A 21,959-nucleotide genomic window follows, 5' to 3' on the forward strand; every position below is an offset into this window, starting at 1 on the left:
CCACTCACTGAGCACTGCTGCCTCTGTGTACCATGATTCACCATGGCAACCACACCGCTCTGTTTGAAAAATAATGTTCCACTTCTTTCTGTCTGGACTGTGTGCTGCACTGTCTGCTAGTGATATGGCTATACTTCCCTGTTTTTTCCATTTATCCCCATTCATGGAACGACTGTGTCCCTGCAGACGGAAAATACCAACAGAGCTAATTCAGCTAAACATGGTGCAATATTTGTTGTGCATGTGTTTAGTATGAAATAAACAACAACGACAACTAAATGTGTGATGCACTGAAATAGACTTGGGGTTTGTATGAGGTTGTGTCATGATAGAAGTTAATGATTCATTTTATGGTCTTATTGAAATAATTGTGTATTACTTGACTACTATTAGTCTATTGATATCACACATTTATTTTGATGTGATCAAGGAAATCACTACTGTCATTTGATTTACTTGTTAGTTACTCCTGACACTTTAATGTGTGGTGTAAAAAAGTCACACCAAACATCATGTAAAAATATTTTTGGGGACATTTTGAACTCTCATTTTGTTTTATTAATTTATAATTTCACAAATTGTTTATGCAAAAAGAGATAAGTCAGTCATCCACATTAAAGTGTGTGAAGAACTCTAATGCGGGTACACTTGTTCTACTGAGGCATTTTCTACTTTCCACACTGTACAGTATGTCCATGTATGAACTTGTGTCACTGATGCCTGGTGTCTGATCTTGTCCCCCAGTTCAAAAGGATGCTGAACAGAGAGCTCACCCAGTTGTCAGAAACCAGCCGGTCAGGAAACCAAGTCTCAGAGTTTATCGCCAACACTTTCCTAGGTGAGTGACAACAGCGCTCCTGAATGGCTCCTGAACACGCATTAAAATGGCCATGCAAGGTATTTATTTTGACCCTACTGCCAAATAGGAATTGATGTAAAGCATTCATCCTGCTCAAATTCTGTTACATAATACAATATTTATTTGCTTTATAAGGCGTTATACAGCCTTGGTCATAATGCTCTATAAATGTAATCAAAGATGTTCATGAGTTGTGCATTATTATGGATAGCTCATAAGGTATTATAAATGCACTTAGAATGCATTATGAAGAGGGTATTCATAGAATATTGTCACAGACAGGCCATATCTATGAAAGGAATCGCAGGATGACTTTGTCGGATGCAAAGTTAAGGGATATTTATTACAAATACATGGCCCTCAGGATGAAAATAACAAGCACATGGTACAAGTGGCAATAAGAAGGCCTCCTCACAGAGACACCTTCACTCATGTTCTCCCAGGCCTTGAACCAGGAGACTTGAAGCCCCACCCCATAGCACTCCACTATATACCATTCCCACTGGTCACAGGTGCAGTTCGTCACCTGTGATGAGGGAAGAGAGAGAGGCAACAAAGAGAGAACAAATGATAGCACGACATAATGACATTTCATCTCACATTCATGCAAATACTTAAGAATAATGTATCAGGGTGAAATGATGAAAGTATGCATATCTGTACGTTGATGAAATATGGATTCTGATACTGATCAGTAAAATAAAGGACAAACATTCATACATCCACTCTCATACTCAGCGCCCCCTTCTAGATTTTGTTTTTATTTAACTAGGCAAGACACTTAAGAACAAGCTCTTATTTACAATGACGGCCTACCCCGGCCAAACCCGGACGACGCTGGGCCAATTGTGCACCGCCCTATGCAACTCCCAATCACGGCCGGATGTGATACAGCCTGGATTCGAACCATGGACTGTAATGACGCCACTTGCACTGAGATGCAGTGCCTAGGACTGCTGCACCACTCTAGATAGAGATAGCAGGCATACATAAGTATTAAGACCCTTTAGTCAGTAATTTGTTGAAGCACCTTTCGCACCTTTCAAGGCGAAGCACCTTTCACAGCCTCGAGTCTTCTTTGGTATGATGCTACAAGCTTGTCACAGCTGTATTTAGGGAGTTTGTCCCATTCTTCTATGTAGATCCTCTCAAGCTCTGTCATGTTGGATGGGGAGCATCGTTGCACGGATATTTTCAGGTCTCTCCAGAGACGTTAGATCGGGTTCAATTCCGGGCACTGGCTGGGCCACTCAAGGACATTCAGAGACTTGTCCTGAAGCCACTACTGCGTTGTCTTGGCTGTGTGATTAGGGTCGTGTTGGAAGGTGAACCTTCACCCCAGTCTGAGGTTTTGAGTGCTCTGGAGCAGGTTTTCACCAAGGATCTCTCTGTAATTGGCTTTGTTCATCTTTCCCTCAATCCTGACTAGTCTCTCAGTCCCTGCCAATGATAAATATCCCCACAGCATTATGCTGCCACCACCATGCTTCACTGTAGGGATGGTGCCAGGTCTCCTCCAGACGTGACACTTGGCATTCAGGCCAAAGAGTTCAATCTTGGTTTCATCAGACCAGAGAATCTTTTTTCTCATTGTCTGAGAGTCCTTCTGGTGCTTTTGGCAAACTCCAAGCGGGCTGTTTTGTGCCTTTTACTGAGGAGTGGCTTCTGTCTGACCACTCTACCATGAAGGCCTGATTGGTGGAGTGCTGCAGAGAAGGTTGGACTTCTGGAAGGTTCTCTCATCTCCACAGAGGAACTCTGGAGCTCTGTCAGAGTGACCATCGGGTTCTTGGTTACCTCCGTGACCAAGGGCCTTCTCCCCCCGATTGTTCAGTTTGGCCGGGCGGCCATCTCTAGGAAGAGTCTTATTGGTTCCAAACTTATTCAATTTAAGAATGTTGGAGGCCACTGTGTTCTTCTGGACCTTCAATGCTGCAGAAATGTTATGTTACCCTTCCTCAGATCTGTGCCTTGACACAGTCTCAGAGTTCTACTGACAATTCCTCCGACCTCATGGCTTGGTTTTTGCTTTGACATGCACTGTCAGCTGTGGGACCTTATATGGACAGGTGTGTGCCTTTCCAAATCATGTCCAACCAATTTAATTTACCACAGGTGGACTCCAATCAAGTTGTAGAAGCATCAAGGATGATCAATGGAAACAGGATGCACTTGAGCTCAATTTCAAGTCTCATAGCAAAGAGTCTGAATACTTTTTATTTTTAATACAAGTTTTTGCTGTCATTGTGGGGTATTTTGTGTAGATTGAGTTTTAAAAAATTGTTAGATCCATTTTAGAATAAAGCTGTAAAGTAACAAAATGTGGAAAAGGGGAAGGGTTCTGAACACTCCTAATGTACTGTACAGTATATAATGTGTTGGAGTACTGAACAGGCCAACATATTCAGAGGGTGAACATAGGTTGCACAGTGTTTGGTTACATAGGAGCAGAGGTGCAACTTTGGTTTTAGAAGTGGGGGGGACACAACCTGGTGTGGGGTCTGGGGGAACTCTGGAGCTCTGTCAATTTTGGGGGGCATTTAAAGCTCATTTCCTGCATTTCTACACAATCTAATATGACCATTTTTGGGTACTTTTGTGGTCACTTATTGTAAATAAGAATATAATATGTCTCTAAACACTTCTACATGAATGTGGATGCTACTGCACAAATATCATACCCCCCAAAAATGCTCATGTTATTGTAATGGTTAGATGTTAGCATGTCTTGGGGGATATGATATTTGTGCGCCTAACTTTCTCACTCGTCATTATTCACGATTATTTCAGGATTATCCATAGCGTCCACATTAATGTAGAAGTGTTTAGAAACATATTATATAGTTGAAGTTGGAAGTTTACATACACCTCAGCCAAATATATTTAAACTCAGTTTTTCACAATTCCTGACATTTAATCCTAGCAAGAATTCCCTGTTTTAGGTCAGTAAGGGTCACCACTTTATTTGAAGAATGTGAAATGTCAGAATAATAGTGTAGAGAGTGATTTATTTCTGCTTTTATTTATTTAATCACATTCCCAGTGGGTCAGAAGTTTACATACACTCAATTAGTATTTGGTAGCATTGCCTTTAAATTGTTTAACTTGGGTCAAACATTTCGGGTAGCCTTCCATAAGCTTCCCACAATAAGTTGGGTGAAGTTCGGCCAATTCCTCCTGACAGAGCTGGTGTAACTGAGTCAGGTTTGAAGACCTCCTTGCACACACACGCCTTTTCAGTTCTGACCACATATTTTCTATAGGATTGAGGTCAGGGCTTTGTTGTCCTTAAATCCATTTTGCCACAACTTTGGAAGTATACTTGGGGTCATTGTCCATTTGGACGACCCATTTACGACCAAGCTTTAACTTCTTGACTGATGTCCTGAGATGTTGCTTCAATATATCCACATAATTTTCCCTGCTCATGATGCTATCTATTTTGTGAAGTGCACCAGTCCCTCCTGCAGCAAAGCACCCCCAAACATGATGCTGCCATCCCCGTGCTTCACGGTTGGGATGGTGTTCTTCGGCTTGCAAGCATCCCCCTTTTCCTTCAAACATAACGATGGTCATTCTGCCCAAAAGGTCCTATTTTTGTTTCATCAGACCAGAGGACATTTCTCCAAAAAGTACAATCTTTGTCCCCATGTGCATTTGCAAACCGTAGTCTGGATTTTTTTATGGCGGTTTTGAAGTAGTGGCTTCTTCCTTGCTGAGCGGCCTTTCAGGTTATATCGATACAGGACTCGTTTTACTGTGGATATAGCTACTTTTGTACCCGTTTCCTCCAGCATCTTCACAAGGTCCTTTGCTGTTCTTTTGGGATTGATTTGCACTTTTCACACCTAAGTACGTTCATCACTAGGAGGCAGAACGCTTCTCCTTCCTGAGCGGTATGATGGCTGCGTGGTCCCATGGTGTTTATACTTGCGTATTATTGTTTGTACAGATGAACGTGGTACCTTCAAGTGTTTGGAAATTGCTCCCAAGGATGAACCAGACTTGTGGAGGTCCACAATTTTTTTTCTGATGTCTTGGATGATTTCTTTTGATTTTCCCATGATGTCAAGCAAAGAGGCACTGAGTTTGAAGGTAGGCCTTGAAATACATCCACAGGTACACCTCCAATTGACTCAAATTATGTCAATTAGCCTATCAGAAGCTTCTAAAGCCATGACATCATTTCTGGAATTTTCCAAGCTGTTTAAAGGCACAGTCAACTTAGTGTATGTAAACTTCTGACCCACTGGAATTGTAATACAGTGAGTTATAAGTGAAATAATCTGTCTGTAAACAATTGTTGGAAAAATTACTTGTCATGCACAAAGTAGATGTCCTAACCAACTTGCCCAAACTATAGTTTGTTAACAAGAAATTTGTGAAGTGGTTGAAAAACAAGTTTTAATGACTCCAACCTAAGTGTATGTAAACTTCCAACTTCAACTGTATTCTCATTTATAATAAAAGTTGTGCCCCTGCATAAGAGTACACAAATATGCATATTTAGTCATGCATGTCTTCTAGCCTATTAGCATGTCAGCCTGGCATTACTGGACACATTGTGTGGCATTGCCATGGAGACCATTATATTATTAGGCTGCCTTTTGCATCAGGACGTGTGTGATCGTAAATTCCCTCTGGAGTGCCAGAGGACGCTCTGGGCGTTTGTAAATTAAGAGCTTATTGATCCGAGCGTTCTGACCTTACAATGGCAGTCAGGCACCTAAGCTAACTGGCTAAAGTTGTCTAGCTTGCTAGCTACTTCTATACACAAATGAGAAAACACCACTCTGACCATTTTACTCGTCCTAGTAGAGATGGTTAGGCTCAGAGTGCAGACAGAGTGCTCTGAAATCAGAGTAGATAGCAAGAGTGAATTTACTAACGCATGCTTTAACTAATAATGTGGCAGCACAACTGCCCCCTCTCATTGCAGCCACGGAAGTTCAAGACCGGTCGCGGTACTGCAGGCATTGTTAGCAGAAGACAGGATCCCCCATTATAGTGAATGGAAAAATTGTAATCTTTTTGTGTTATAAAAACATTTGAAATAAATACAAATCAAAGACAACTCTAATTCAAGTGAACAGGAGCTATCACACTAAACGATAACTACAAAAAGAGTGGAGAACGATAACAATGGCTATCGTTTGCATAATTTTCTGAGTGATCCCCATGTCCCCCCGACGATAAAACATTAACAACCAATCAAAAAGTTGTTCAATAGAAGGTTTATTGGTTCCTGGAGCGCGAGGCGAGAAGGCAGAACGCGCGGCAAACTTGCCTGATATAGGACGAATTGGGAGAATGATGATCCACAACAAACTTGCATATCAGTATGAGAAGGCCATATTTTCAGATAGTGTATGTTAACGCACGATACATCCTGACAAAATACGCACTATGACTGGCCTGCTAATGTGCCCTTCTGGACCGTAGACCTAAACTCTCTAAAAGACTAGGCTAAATTATTATTATTTCGTAATGAAACATGCATTCAAAATGGTTATTGAAATGCCATATTCAATGCAGTTAATTAACAGCCTAGACTAGAATGATTTACTCACTAGAAAAAAATCGGATAAAATGCATTATTGTATGATAATGATAATTTTCTTGTCCCAGCCCGACTGGGAGCTCAGCCTGGGGAGCACACAGTAGCCTATCCCAGGCTACTTGTCATTTCGTTATCTGATTTTAAAAAAAACTTTCACTGTGTAAAATCTTTGGGTAAAGGCTATTCACTGTAATATTAGGCCTAATATTTAGGTAATTCATTTAGGCTACACTTTTGTAGTCTGTCTTCATGGGTCCTTTCAGCTACAGGCAGCTATTCGTCTTTAGCTCTTGGAGTCCCAGGAAAAGCTAGACTACATTAGCTTGAATGATTAGTCTGCTAATGTACCTTTCTGGACCTTGTAAACTGTAGAGAATAGATACATAACTGATCCAAATGGTTGCAAAATCAGGCCTAGGCTGGAGCAAGTTATTTCGGCATGAAGCATTCAAAACAGAACGTTTGAGCGGTTATTCAAATTAGCCTACATAGCTGCAGTTTACAGCCCTAGACAATACTTGTGTACTCAATTGATAACAATAAAAAAAAGTCCACATTTCACTGTGTTGTAGCCTAGGTAGAAAATGGTATTGTCTAAAAAACGTAGGCCTAATCAATAGTGGAGCTTTGCGTGCCCGGGGACTGCAAAGCACAGCCTGGATGAACACACTGATCTGCCATTTTAGAATCTGTCAACCTTTTTTTCTTTGACAGGTAAATATGTATAGCCCTAGTATTTAGCTAATGAATGGCCTATCTAGTTAATATTTAGCTTCTTACTTCGGCTACACAGCTCTCGCCTTTTTCTCTTCCAGCCGTTCCCGTGTGCAATTGGCTTTATGGAGGCAAGCCTCTCCGCTATTCCTCTTCTCTTGAAATCCCAGGAAAAGCTATAAGCTACAAAAGCTATAAGATATTTTAAACTATGCCCAATAGCCTTTTTGTGGAGAGAAGCAGGGCTGCTGATTGCTGAATGTAAAATAGGTCTAGGCCAAATTAACTGTTGTGGAAATCTTAAGAGTGCGCGTTGGTGGGATCTTTGGCCAGTGATGATAACATTATTGCACTGATGCATTGCAAATGATTGCACAGGATATACAGAGAGATGAGCACAGTGAAAAAGAAGATTCAAATGAATTGACAACCATTCGAAAAATGGAAATCACTTCCAACCACTTAAGCAACGAGGCAAGCAATAACATGATGTAAAAGATACATAGGCTCAACAGCATTTGTTGTTAAATTGCTACATTTAAATACGAGTTTCTACATTATTTTTTCGTTACATTTACATTGAAGGACCATTTGCAGTTATCACTATGACAATGAACACACACTGAATGGTCTGTGCTACCACATTATTAATAGGCCTACAGCCTGCAGTAGAATGCGTTGATCAGTTGATTGACAGGTGTAGGCTACTGCAGAACAATCAATGATAAACTGCCCGCTGTTGTGGATGCTCACCAATGTTTATAGTTCTGTATAATCTTTTGTTATACAGTGCCTACAGAAATTATTCATACCTCGTGACTTATTCCATATTTTGTTGTTACAGCCTGAATTCAAAATTGATTAAATAGGTTTCCTCCTCACCCATCTACACACAATGCCTAATAATGACAAAGTGAAAACGTGTTTTAAGAAATGTTTCCAAATGTATTGAAAATAAAATACAGAAATCGAATTTACGTAAGTATTCACACCCCTGGGTCAATTCATGTTGGAATCACCTTTGGCAGTGATTACAGCTGTGAGTCTTTCTGGATAAGTCTCGAAGAGCTTTGCACACCTGGATTGTAAAATATTTGCACATCATTCTCTAAAAAATTATTCAAGATCTGTCAAGTTGGTTGTTGATCATTGCTAGACAGCCATTTTCAAGTCTTGCCATAGATTATCAAGCCGATTTTAAGTCAAAACTGTAACTAGGCCACTCAGGAACATTCAATGTCGTCTTGGTAAGCAACTCCACACCACAAGAGCTCTATTTTCATGTCGTCTGACCATAGCACTGGTTTCAATCCAAGTGCCAATGCCATTTATCAAACTCCAGGCGGTGCTATGGTCGGATGACATGAAAATAGAGCTTGTTATATTTGTCACTGTCTGACTACCAGGAATCATTCTTGGTTGAGACATTACATTTGCCCCAGAGTTATCGGTTGAAGCCGTATTCCTGGTCCTAGTCTAATTGATTGCTCACCTGATTTGTGATGGAAAAAGATTAGATTAGCTATAGTTATTAATATTAACAATCATCAACTGTGTCCCCCTATATTGGTTGAAAGAAATCTCTCTCTCTCTCTCTCTCTCTCGCTCTCTCTCTGTGTGTGTTTGTAGAAAAGCAGCAAGATGTGGAGATTATGTCTGGGCCTCTTAAAGACAAGGACAAGAAGAAGAGGCCCATGTCCCAGATTGTTGCGGTGAAGAAACCTGCCCTCAGCCCCAGCCTTGCCCCTAACCAGATCCCCCGCTTTGGGGTCACCACGCTCCAGGAGGGTCTACTGGCAACGGTGGGTGCCAAGCACACACACACTTACACAGACGGGCACAAACACACTCCAAGCTCAGTGGGTTAGAGCATGGTGTTGGCAGCTTAATGGTTTGTTTCCCGCATGGATGACAGACCTTTGGATAAAAACGCCTGCTTAGTGACCGTATTACTATATGTGAAGAAAAACACATTACGTCTCAAGTTTTATTGTCACATGCACAAGATACATCAGGTGTAAAACAGTACAGTGAATTGCTTAACTATAGTAATAAAGAAACAGTTATATACTGTACAGGTCTTGTATACAGGTCAGTGCAGTGCCAGTAGCGTTATTTCAATGTGCAGGGGTACTGGAGCGAATGAGGAAGGAATGTACATGTAAAGTCGCTGTTAGCAGGATAAATACCCATGGTAATAATAATAATGGTCATAAACAATATAGCAGCATCGAATGGTAATATGAATCTCTATAATTAATCAATCAATTTTGGCAGCAGCGTATGTGGTGTGTGCATGGTAATGAGTGAGTGTGCGAGGTGTCAGTAGGGATTGTGTGAGCATGAGTACGTCGGTATGTGTGAATGTGAAGAACGTCAGTGTAGGTTTGTGTGGCTGAGTGGTAGAGACCATTACGTGCTTTCATACGTCAGACATACTACAAATACTATATGAATCTCTTCATTCCATCCCTAAAACATTTTAGCATTTTTATGACTGGAGGGCTTACAATAGGCGTAAATACGGTGGGCTTATTGCTTGACCTTTAATGTTATTTATGTAATGCCGTTATCATCTACTGCCGTCAGTGACGTGTTATAACGCATTATCACTCGTCACATCATCTGCCCTCTGGAGGATCGCAATTGGAAAAAGCCAGACTTTTTTGTGCCATTTTCATATATTTTGCTATGCATGTTAAAAAAGTTAAATAAATCAAATATTTTTGCTATGCCAGACTTTTTCTCACTGAATGTTGTGTTGTCATTCTAGGAATTTGAAGACATCAACAGATGGGGTCTAGATATTTTCAAGATAGCTGAATACTCGGGGAATCGGCCTTTGACCGTGGTGATGTACTCCATTTTCCAGGTATGAGTCTCCCATTACTTTGTAGCATTTTCTAGCATTCTCACCGAGGCGTTTGAATCTCTTAGTGTATTGTTTGAGTCCCGGTCTTGGCTACCCCGAATTCGCTGCAATACTTTACCCCTATGTTTCTTACATATTTGTTTTACTCTTCTGTGAGCCTGGTTTCTGTTGCTCCCCAAACTCAGGAGCGAGAGCTGCTGAAGAACTTTAAGATCCCAGCCGACACCTTCGTCACCTTCATGATGACCCTGGAGGACCACTACCACACCGACGTGGCCTACCACAACAACATCCATGCTGCCGACGTGGTACAGTCCACTCACATCCTCCTCTCCACCCCTGCCCTGGAGGTATGGGACGCTCCATTATGAGGAAGATTACAGGATGATGTTCAGCCATATTCTATATTCTAATCCAGTTAGTTGACTTGCCCTGTGCATGGCTTTGGATTTCATCAACTTTATCAATGCATATTGAGGGAGAAGGCATTTGTTCATGGTTTTAATAGTAAAGATAAGGTAAAAAAAAAAAAATCCCCACGTTAAGTGTTAATACACTGCTCAAAAAAATAAAGGGAACACCGAAATAACACATCCTAGATCTGAATGAATGAAATATACTTATTAAATACTTTTTTCTTTACATAGTTGAATGTGCTGACAACAAAATCACACAAAAATGATCAATGGAAATCAAATTTATCAGCCCATGGAGGTCTGGATTTGGAGTCACACTCAAAATTAAAGTGGAAAACCACACTACAGGCTGATCCACCTTTGATGTAATGTCCTTAAAACAAGGTAAAATGAGGATCAGTAGTGTGTGTGGCCTCCACGTGCCTGTATGACCTCCCTACAACGCCTGGGCATGCTCCTGATGAGGTGGCGGATGGTCTCCTGAGGGATCTCCTCCCAGACCTGGACTAAAGCATCCGCCAACTCCTGGACAGTCTGTGGTGCAATGGATGGAGCGAGACATGATGTCCCAGATGTGCTCAATTGGATTCAGGTCTGGGGAACGGGCGGGCCAGTCCATAGTATCAATGCCTTCCTCTTGCAGGAACTGCTGACACACTCCAGCCACATGAGGTCTAGCATTGTCTTGCATTAGGAGGAACCCAGGGCCAACCGCACCAGCATATGGTCTCACAAGGGGTCTGAGGATCTCATCTCGGTACCTAATGGCAGTCAGGCTACCTCTGGCGAGGACATGGAGGACTGTGCGGCCCCCCAAAGAAATGCCACACCACACCATGACTGACCCACCGCCAAACCGGTCATGCTGGAGGATGTTGCAGGCAGCAGAACGTTCTCCACGGCGTCTCCAGACTCTGTCACGTCTGTCACATGTGCTCAGTGTGAACCTGCTTTCATCTGTGAAGAGCACAGGGCGCCAGTGGCGAATTTGCCAATCTTGGTGTTCTTTGGCAAATGCCAAACGTCCTGCACTGTGTTGGGCTGTAAGCACAACCCCCACCTGTGGACGTCGGGCCCTCATACCACCCTCATGGAGTCTGTTTCTGACCGTTTGAGCAGACACATGTACATTTGTGGCCTGCTGGAGGTCATTTTGCAGGGCTCTGACAGTGCTCCTCCTGCTCCTCCTTGCACAAAGGCGGAGGTAGCGGTCCTGCTGCTGGGTTGTTGCCCTCCTACGGCCTCCTCCACGTCTCCTGATGTACTGGCCTGTCTCTTGGTAGCGCCTCCATGCTCTGGACACTACGCTGACAGACACAGCAAACCTTATTGCCATAGCTCGCATTGATGTGCCATCCTGGATGAGTTGCACTACCTGAGCCACATGTGTGGGTTGTAGACTCCGTCTCATGCTACCACTAGAGTGAAAGCACCGCCAGCTTTCAAAAGTGACCAAAACATCAGCCAGGAAGCATAGGAACTGAGAAGTTGTCTGTGGTCACCACCTGCAGAACCACTCCTTTATTGGGGGTGTCTTGCTAATTGCCTATAATTTCCACCTGTTTTCTATTCCATTTGCACAACAGCATGTGAAATTTATTGTCAATCAGTGTTGCTTCCTAAGTGGACAGTTTGATTTCACAGAAGTGTGATTGACTTGGAGTTACATTGTGTTGTTTAAGTGTTCCCTTTATTTTTTTGAGCAGTGTACTTAGTAACACTTATTTTTTTTAACCTTTATTTAACTATGCACTTAACATACACTTAACAGTAGTAGTAACACAAAAGTGTGTGTTGATTGTTTTCAGGCTGTCTTCACTGACCTGGAGATCATGGCTGCTCTGTTTAGCAGTGCCATACATGACGTGGATCACCCCGGAGTGTCCAACCAGTTCCTCATCAACACAAGTCAGTTCCATCCTTCACTAGCAATCTCACTGATTAGATATAAAGGATATGTCCTTTGGCGCAAAATGTGTCTTGGATCTACTACTGTGAAGACTACATTATAGCATCTGTAAGGCGTTACATCACTGAATACAGGAGTGCCTTGGAATTGTTGTTGCTTTACTATAGTTGTGGGTGTTCCTACTGTAGACTCTGAGCTTGCTCTGATGTACAACGACGCCTCTGTCCTGGAGAACCACCACCTGGCCGTGGGCTTCAAGCTGCTACAGGAGGACAACTGTGACATCTTCCAGAGCCTCAGCAAGAAACAGGGACAGTCCCTCAGGAAGATGGTCATCGACATGGTGAGACACTGACTGAATGAATTGGAATCAGATATAAAAAACATTATGTCTACATAACTCTCTGTTATCATAGTTAAACATGATAAGGAATTAGCTAACATCATAATAACATGGCCATTTAGCAAAACCTTTTTCCCAAAGTCACTTAACGGTACATTTAACACACACAAAACATTAGGAACTTACTCGTTCCATGACATTGACTGACCAGGTGAATCAAGGTGAAAGCTATGATCCCTTATTCATGTCACCTGTTAAATCCACTTCAATCAGTATAGATGAAGAGGAGTAGACAGGTTAGAGAAGGATGTTTATGCCTTGAGATATAGATTGTGTATGCCAGTCAGAGGGTGAATGGACAAGACAAAATATGTAAGGGCCTTTGAACGGGGTATGGCAGTAGGTGCCAGGTACACCGGTTTGAGTGCTTCAAGAGGGCCACCATGGTCCCAAGAAAGCTAAGGTAACTGAGCTAAATGACTACCTCCCCATAGCACTCACTTCTGTCATTATGAAGTGCTTTGAGAGACTAGTCAAGGACCATATCACCTCCACCCTACCTGACACCCTAGACCCACTTCAATTTGCTTACCGCCCCAAAAGGTCCACAGAAGACGCAATCGCAATCACACTACACACTGCCTTAACACATCTGGACAAGAGGAATACCTATGTAAGAATGCTGTTCATCACTACAGCTCAGCATTTAACACCATAGTACCCTCCAAACTCGTCATTAAGCTCGAGAGATCCTGGGTCTCGACCATGCCCTGTGCAACTGGGTCCTGGACTTCCTGACGGGCCGCCTCCAGGTGGTGAGGGTATGTAACAACATCTCCACCCCGCTGATCCTCAACACTGGGGCCCCACAAGGGTGCGTTCTCAGCCCTCTCCTGTACTCCCTGTTCACCCACGACTGCGTGGCCATGCACGCCTCCAACTCAATTCTCAAGTTTGCAGACGGCACTACAGTGGTAGGCTTGATTACCAACAACGACGAGACGGCCTACGGGGAGGAGGTGAGGGCCCTCGGAGTGTGGTGTCAGGAAAATAACCTCACACTCAATGTCAACAAAACAAAGGAGATGATCATGGACTTCAGGAAACAGCAGAGGGAGCAGCCCCCTATCCACATCGACGGGACAGTAGTGGAGAGGATGGAAAGTTTTAAGTTCCTCGGCGTACACATCACGGACAAACTGAAATGGTCCACCCACACAGACAGCGTGGTGAAGAAGGCGCAGCAGCGCCTCTTCAACCTCAGGAGGCTGAAGAAATTCAGCTTGTCACCAAAAACACTCACAAACCTTTACAGATGCACAATCGAGAGCATCCTGTCGGGCTGTATCACCGCCTGGTATGGCAACTGCTCCGCCCATAAGGCTCTCCAGAGGGTAGTGAGGTCTGCACAACGCATCACCTGGAGCAAACTACCTGCCCTCCAGGACACCTACACCACCCAATGTCACAGGAAGGCCAAAAAGATAATCAAGGACAACAACCACCTGAGCCACTGCCTGTTCACCCCGCTATCAGCCAGAAGGACAGGTCAGTACAGGTGCATCAAAGCGGGGGCCGAGAGACTGAAAAACAGCTTCTATCTCAAGGCCATCAGACTGTTAAACAGCCATCACTAACATTGAGTGGCTGCTGCCAACATACTGACTAAACTCTAGTCATTTAATAATGGAAAATATATGTAATAAATGTATCACTAGCCACTTTAAACAATGCCTCTTTATATAATGTTTACATTACTCATCTCATATGTATATACTGTACTCTAAACCATCTACTGCATCTTACCATCTTGATGTAATAAATGTATTTCTAGCCACTTTAAACAATGCCACTTTATATAATGTTTACCTACCCTACATTACTCATCTCATATGTATATACTGTACTCTATACCATCTACTGCATCTTGCCTATGCTGTTCGGCCATCACTCATTCATATATTTTTATGTGCATATTCTTATTCATTCCTTTACACTTGTGTGTATAAGGTAGTTTTGAAATTGTTAGGTTAGATTACTTGTTAGATATTACTGCATTGTCGGAACTAGAAGCACAAGCATTTCGCTACACATCTGCTAACCATGTGTATGTGACAAATAAGATTTGGTTTGATGCCCCGACAAATTGAGGCTGTTCTGAGGCCAAAAGGGGCTGCAACTCAATATTAGTAAGGTGTTCCTAATGTTTTGTACACTCGGTATATTCAGCATGTGGCCCATATGGGAATCAAACCCACAACACAACCCTGGATGTGGGCAGCACCATGCTCTAACCCACTGAGCCATTGGACTTAGTGACTGAAGTAAGTGTGATGAATGGGTATTGTCCTCTGCAGGTGTTGGCCACTGACATGTCCAAGCACATGAACTTCCTGGCTGACCTGAAGACCATGGTGGAGACCAAGAAGGTGACCAGTCTGGGAGTGCTGCTGCTGGACAACTACTCAGACCGCATCCAGGTCAGAGGTCATTCCTAGATTAGTAGACGCCACAGGCAGTGGTGGACTTACCATTAGGCAACTCAGGCAATTGCCCGGGGCCTCATATCATTAGGGTTCTTGTGAACTTGGCATCATTTTGTTTAATAATACATAATTTCTCTGTTATCTTAACTTTTGAACACTTGTAATGTAAAAATGTAAAAAAAATGTAAAAACATATTTATCGGTTATTGGTCGATATTCCAATGAAAATATCACATATAGGTATTGGCCCCAGAATTTCCACATCAGTGCATCCTCAAAATGAGATAGAAAGTATGTTGAAATGATAAAGGACCTACTGTATAAGCCTGTTTTAAAATAACTGCCCTTTTATGGCCTGCAAATTTTCTTTTGACTAACAAATCTATCTGGGAAAAAAATTGTGCGGCCCGCTGTTAAATTCTGACAACCTGATGTGGCTCGAGACAAAATGATTGACCACCCCTGTTCTACAGTATGTGGTGATACAAAACCTTTACTAGTGAAGGACATTTCAAGTGTTTTCAGTTAGGCTTTTCATTCTGCTCCGTTCACCTAAATAAGCCGGCTCCAAACAGCTCTTCGTTCAGTAGCCATGATTTTGTTGAATAGACATGGGGGTGCCTCAGACTGGCCTCTGCATGGGGCCTCTAAATCACTAAGTCCGCCCCTGACTAGTGCTGAGCAATTTTTGCTTTTTGAGTTCGGTTCGGTTTTGGTTAGATTATTATAATATAAACACGTTTTTTTAATGTCGTTTTTATTTTTTTTATTAATTGCACAATGCTTTATGCGGGCTGAATGCTGCAACAACACATAATAAAACAATTAATACAAGTCCCATGATGGTAGTGGCTGCCCATTGCTACTTAGCATTTATTAACCATAATTATTTCACGTTACTTTAATCAAATATTTGAGTTGTTGCATATACTACATTTGTTTTATTTGATGAATGTAATATTTCATTCAAAGTCATCAAATAATCTATGCTGTCTGACAAAATCACTATTTTAGTAGTTCTTCAAAGTAAATAAGGCATACTTTTAAGACTGCTGAATACCAACTATCAATTTTATTTTTTTATTTGACCTTTATTTAACTAGGCAAGTCAGTTAAGAACAAATTCTTATTTTCAATGACGGCCTAGGAACAGTGCCTGTTCAGGGGCAGAACGACAGCTCAGGGATTTGAACTTGCAACCTTTCGGTAACTAGTCCAACTCTCTAATCACTAGGCTACACTGCCACCCCTGATCACTTAGAAAAGGTTGGTGACCACTGATCCCAATGCAGTTCACTTTCGCATGACTTAAAAAATTTAACATTAACCTACAGTTTTGTAGGAATGAGGTTTGTGCGGTAGGTCTACTACATTATCACAGCATATTGGCTATATGCCTGGCCTGCCAATATTGTTATTCTCAGACCATGTTATAAACTCAGCAAAAAAAGAAACATCCTCTCACTGTCAACTGTCCACAGACATGTGACTAACAGAAATTGAATGTTTTCCCTGAACAAAGGGGTTGTCAAAATCAAAAGTAACAGTCAGTATCTGGTGTGGCCACCAGCTACATTAAGTACTGCAGTGCATCTCCTCATGGACTGCACCAGATTTGCCAGTTCTTGCTGTGAGATGTTACCCCACTCTTCCACCAAGGCACCTGCAAGTTCCCGGACATTTCTGGGGGGAATGGCCCTAGCCCTCACCCTCCGATCCAACAGGTCCCAGACGTGCTCAATGGGATTGAGATCCGGGCTCTTCGCTGGCCATGGCAGAACACTGACATTCCTGTCTTGCAGGAAATCATGCACAGAATGAGCAATATGGCTGGTGGCGTTGTCATGCTGGAGGGTCATGTCAGTATGGGCCTGCAGTAAGGGTACCACATGAGGAAAGAGGATGTCTTCCCTGTAACGCACAGCATTGAGATTGCCTGCAATGACAACAAGCTCAGTCCGATGATGCTGTGACACACCGCCCCAGACCATGACAGACCCTCCACCTCCAAATCCATCCCGCTCCCGGGTACAGGCCTCGGTGTAACGCTCATTCCTTCGACGATAAACGCGAATCCGACCATCACCCCTGGTGAGACAAAACCGCCAGTCCTGTCTAGTCCAGCGACGGTGGGTTTGTGCCCATAGGCGACGTTGCTGCCGGTGATGTCTGGTGAGGACCTGCCTTACAACAGACCTACAAGCCCTCAGTCCAGCCTTTCAGCCTATTGCGAACAGTCTGAGCACTGATGGAAGGATTGTGCATCCTGGTGTAACTCGGGCAGTTGTTGTTGCCATCCTGTACCTGTCCCGCAGGTGTGATGTTCAGATGTACTGATCCTGTGCAGGTGGTGTTACACATGGTCTGACACTGCGAGGACGATCAGCTGTCCGTCCTGTCTCCCTGTAGCGCTGTCTTAGGCATCTCACAGTATGGACATTGCAATTTATTGCCCTGGCCACATCTGCAGTCCTCATGCCTCCATGCAGCATGCCTAAGGCACGTTCACATAGATGAGCAGGGACCCTGGGCATCATTCTTTTGGTGTTTTTCAGAGTCAGTAGAAAGGCCTCTTTACTGTTCTAAGTTTTCATCACTGTGACCTTAATTGCCTACCTCTGTAAGCTGTTAGTGTCTTAATGACCATGTGCATGTTCATGTTCACGACCAGGTGCATGTTCATTAATTGTTTATGGTTCATTCAACAAGCATGGGAAACCGTGTTTAAAGCCTTTACAATAAAGATCTGTGAAGTTATTTGGATTTTTAAGAATTATCTTTGAATGACAGGGTCCTGAAAAAGGGACGTTTCTTTTTTTGCTGAGTTTATTTCAAAGCTCGAACTTTGATAACCGGTCGATCACGATTGACTGGTCGATCTTCAAGGCATTCCTAGTCTATCGCCAAACACTTCTATAGAAACGCCAACGATGAAGGCTTGCACTCCTTTTTGGGCAGGTAGCGTGCTAGATGTTCACGCGTGAGTCATCACTCCAGAGAACGTGTTTCCACTGTTCCAAATTCCAATGGCGGCGAGCTTTACACCACTTTGTGCCATTGCACATGGTGATCTTAGGCTTATGTGCGGCTGCTCGGTAATGGAAACCCATTTCATGAAGCTCCCGATGAACAGTTCTTGTGCTGACATTGCGTCATGAGGCAGTTTGGAACACATTAGTGTGTGTTCCAACCAAGGACAGACGATTTTTACGCGCTGCGGGCTTCAGCCCTTGGCGGTCCCGTTCTGTGAGGTTGTGTTGCCTACCACTTTACGGCTGAGCCATTGTTGCTCCTAGACGTCTCCACTTCACAATAACAACACTTACAGTTGACCAGTGCAAGTCTAACAGAGCAGAAATATGACTAACTGACTTGTTGGAAAGGTGTCCTCCTATGATGGTGCCACGTTGAAAGTCATTGAGCTCTTCAGTAAGGCCATTCTACTGACAATGTTTGTCTATGGAGATCGCATGGCTGTGCTCGCTTTTATATGCCTGTCAGCAACAGGGGTGTCCATATATATATATATATATATATATATATATATATATAATTTATATATATATATATATATATATATATATATATATATATATATATATATATATATATATATATATATATATATATATATATATAGTGTAAGTCAAGACATAGTGTCATGTAAATGTAGGTTTCTACATAAATGCCTGAAGTAGAAATGACAAAAGTCAAAAGTTTTAGAACACCTACTCATTCAAGTGTTTTTCTTTCTTTTTACTATTTTCTACATTGTAGAATAATAGTGAAGACATCAAATCTATGAAATAGCACATGTGGAATCATGTAGTAACCTAAAAGTGTTCAACAAATCAATATACAGTGGGGAGAACAAGTATTTGATACACTGCCGATTTTGCAGGTTTTCCTACTTACAAAGCATGTAGAGGTCTGTAATTTTTTATCATAGGTACACTTCAACTGTGAGAGATGGAATCTAAAACAAAAATCCAGAAAATCACATTGTATGATTGTATTGCATGACATAAGTATTTGATACATCAGAAAAGCAGAACTTAATATTTGGCACAGAAACCTTTGTTTGGAATTTCAGAGATCATGTGTTTCCTGTAGTTCTTGACCAGGTTTGCACACACTGCAGCAGGGATTTTGGCCCACTTCTCCATACAGACCTTCTCCAGATCCTTCAGGTTTCGGGGCTGTCGCCGGGCAATACGGACTTTTAGCTCCCTCCAAAGATTTTCTATTGGGTTCAGGTCTGGAGACTGGCTAGGCCACTCCAGGACCTTGAGATGCTTCTTACGGAGCCACTCCTTAGTTGCCCTGGCTGTGCGTTTCGGGTCGTTGTCATGCTGGAAGACCCAGCCACGACCCATCTTCAATGCTCTTACTGAGGGAAGGAGGTTGTTGGCCAAGATCTCGCGAGACATGGCCCCATCCATCCTCCCCTCAATACGGTGCAGTCGTCCTATTCCCTTTGCAGAAAAGCATCCCCAAATAATGATGTTTCCACCTCCATGCTTCACGGTTGGGATGGTGTTCTTGGGGTTGTACTCATCCTTTTTCTTCCTCCAAACACGGCGAGTGGAGTTTAGACCAAAAAGCTCTATTTTTGTCTCACCAGACCACATGACCTTCTCCCATTCCTCCTCTGGATCATCCACATGGTCATTGGCAAACTTCAGACGGGCCTGTACATGCGCTGGCTTGAGCAGGGGGACCTTGCGTGCGCTGCAGGATTTTAATTCATGACGGCGTAGTGTGTTTCGTTTTCTTTGAGACTGTGGTCCCAGCTCTCTTCTGGTCATTGACCAGGTCCTGCCGTGTAGTTCTGGGCTGATCCCTCACCTTCCTCATGATCATTGATGCCCCACAAGGTGAGATCTTGCATGGGGCCCCAGACCGAGGGTGATTGAACTTCTTCCATTTTCTAATAATTGCGCCAACAGTTGTTGCCTTCTCACCAAGATGCTTGCCTATTGTCCTGTAGCCCATCCCAACCTTGTGCAGCTCTACAATTTTAACCCTGATGTCCTTACACAGCTCTCTGGTCTTGGCCATTGTGGAGAGGTTGGAGTCTGTTTGATTGAGTGTGTGGACAGGTGTATTTTATACAGGTAACGAGTTCAAACAGGTGCAGTTAATACAGGTAATGAGCGAAATTACAGACCTTACAGACCTCTACATGCTTTGTAAGTAGGAAAACCTGCAAAATCGACAGTGTATCAAATACTTGTTCCCCCCACTGTATATTTGATATTTGAGATTCTTCAAATTGCCACCCTTTGCCTTGATTACAGCTTTGTACACTCTTATCATTCTCTCAACCATCTTTACCTGTAATGCTTTTCCAACAGTCTTGAAGGAGTTCCCACATATGCTGAGCACTTGTTGGCTGCTTTTTCTTCACTCTGCGGTCTGACTCATCCCAAACCATCTCAATTGGGTTGAGGTCAGGTGCTAGGGCTATTTGAAGAATCTCAAATATAAAACACTTTTTTGGTTATTACATGATTCCATATGTGTTATTTCACAGTTTTGATGTCTTAACTAGTATAATACAATGTAGGTGTTCTAAAACTTTTGACCAGTAGTGTATATGTAATTTAAAAAAATATTCTGAAAAGATCAAAGCAATAGATTAACGGGGTCCTTTGTGCTTGTCTCAAGGTCCTGCAGAACATGGTTCACTGTGCTGACCTGAGTAACCCCACCAAGCCACTGGACGTCTACCGCCAGTGGACGGACCGCATCATGATGGAGTTCTTCACCCAGGGGGACAGGGAGAGGGACAAGGGCATGGAGATCAGCCCTATGTGTGACAAACACAATGCCTCTGTCGAGAAGACCCAGGTACTGTACTGTACAGCGCATGTGCATAGCATACAAGTAGTGTGCACGCAGGCGAAGGCACGCAGGCTCTCTCACTCACACAAATCTGCAAACCCACCCGCAGATCTTTGGCACTGCTTAACAGACCCAGTTGCTTACAAGTTATTGTCATACTGTCTGTTTGAACCCATCAAACAGTGTGGAACCATACTCGTGAACTTTTGCTAAAACCGTTGGTTTAAATCATTGGTCTTATATTTCTAGCTGCTAGATTTTCTCATAGGCCAACCTGTCAAAAATTGCCACGATGCTGGGGACGGCCAGCTGTGCAGATCATTCGATCCGGAAACTAAATAAGGAATCAACCTTAAACAGTATAGCCACCATGCAATTGTATTTGTTAAAAAGGTCAACTTGGCCACCAGAGGGAGATTGTTAAACCATCCAACTGCTTGGTTAAGTGGAGTGTTCCAATATATTTTGCATGTTGCTTCCATGGCTAAGTTATTGATGTTCCACAAAGTTTGAAAGGCAGTAAGGCACATTTCTGCATATATGACCAAATTCCAAGTTTTTGTTCACCGTTTCATACACATCCATGTGCTTTTACGGGGATTATACGTTTATATATTTAGCTACATCCACCGTAAAAATAAATCGAAGATGGAGGTCTTGTCAACTGGTTGTATTTTTTCCAAACCATTATGACTGATTGGGGTCACAGTTCGCTAAGACAGTTGGCTAAAAGTTCAATGGATACTTTAGTGAGAAAGTATTGGGATCAGATCCAACTACGTAGACAATTTTAATTGGCTGCTAAGAATTTTGTTACTGGATATTGCATTGTGGCAAATTTTGCCAGCATGGTTTATGAGAAAAGCTAGCAACTAGCCATTTGAGACCAATGGTTTAAACCAATGGTCTTAGCAAAAGTTCAGAAGTATGGGTCTTTGTGCATTTACATCTCA

The 21,959-nt window shown here is 42.7% G+C and overlaps 1 protein-coding gene across 5 annotated transcripts in view; it reads left to right on the forward strand.

The window, feature by feature from the left end:
* The window catches only part of LOC139409066 (3',5'-cyclic-AMP phosphodiesterase 4C-like), a 175,871-nt gene that overhangs the window by 147,239 nt on the left and 6,673 nt on the right, over positions 1-21,959 (forward strand). For all 5 annotated transcript variants that reach the window (XM_071153739.1, XM_071153740.1, XM_071153741.1 and 2 more), the window contains 8 exons: positions 745-838; positions 8,763-8,935; positions 9,907-10,005; positions 10,191-10,355; positions 12,230-12,329; positions 12,519-12,673; positions 15,031-15,153; positions 20,830-21,012. In XM_071153739.1, coding sequence (XP_071009840.1) covers positions 745-838; positions 8,763-8,935; positions 9,907-10,005; positions 10,191-10,355; positions 12,230-12,329; positions 12,519-12,673; positions 15,031-15,153; positions 20,830-21,012 — 1,092 coding nt within the window. The remainder of the gene's footprint in view (positions 1-744; positions 839-8,762; positions 8,936-9,906; positions 10,006-10,190; positions 10,356-12,229; positions 12,330-12,518; positions 12,674-15,030; positions 15,154-20,829; positions 21,013-21,959) is intronic.

This window comes from Oncorhynchus clarkii, chromosome 5 (assembly GCF_045791955.1).
Source record: "Oncorhynchus clarkii lewisi isolate Uvic-CL-2024 chromosome 5, UVic_Ocla_1.0, whole genome shotgun sequence".
NCBI lineage: Eukaryota > Metazoa > Chordata > Actinopteri > Salmoniformes > Salmonidae > Oncorhynchus > Oncorhynchus clarkii.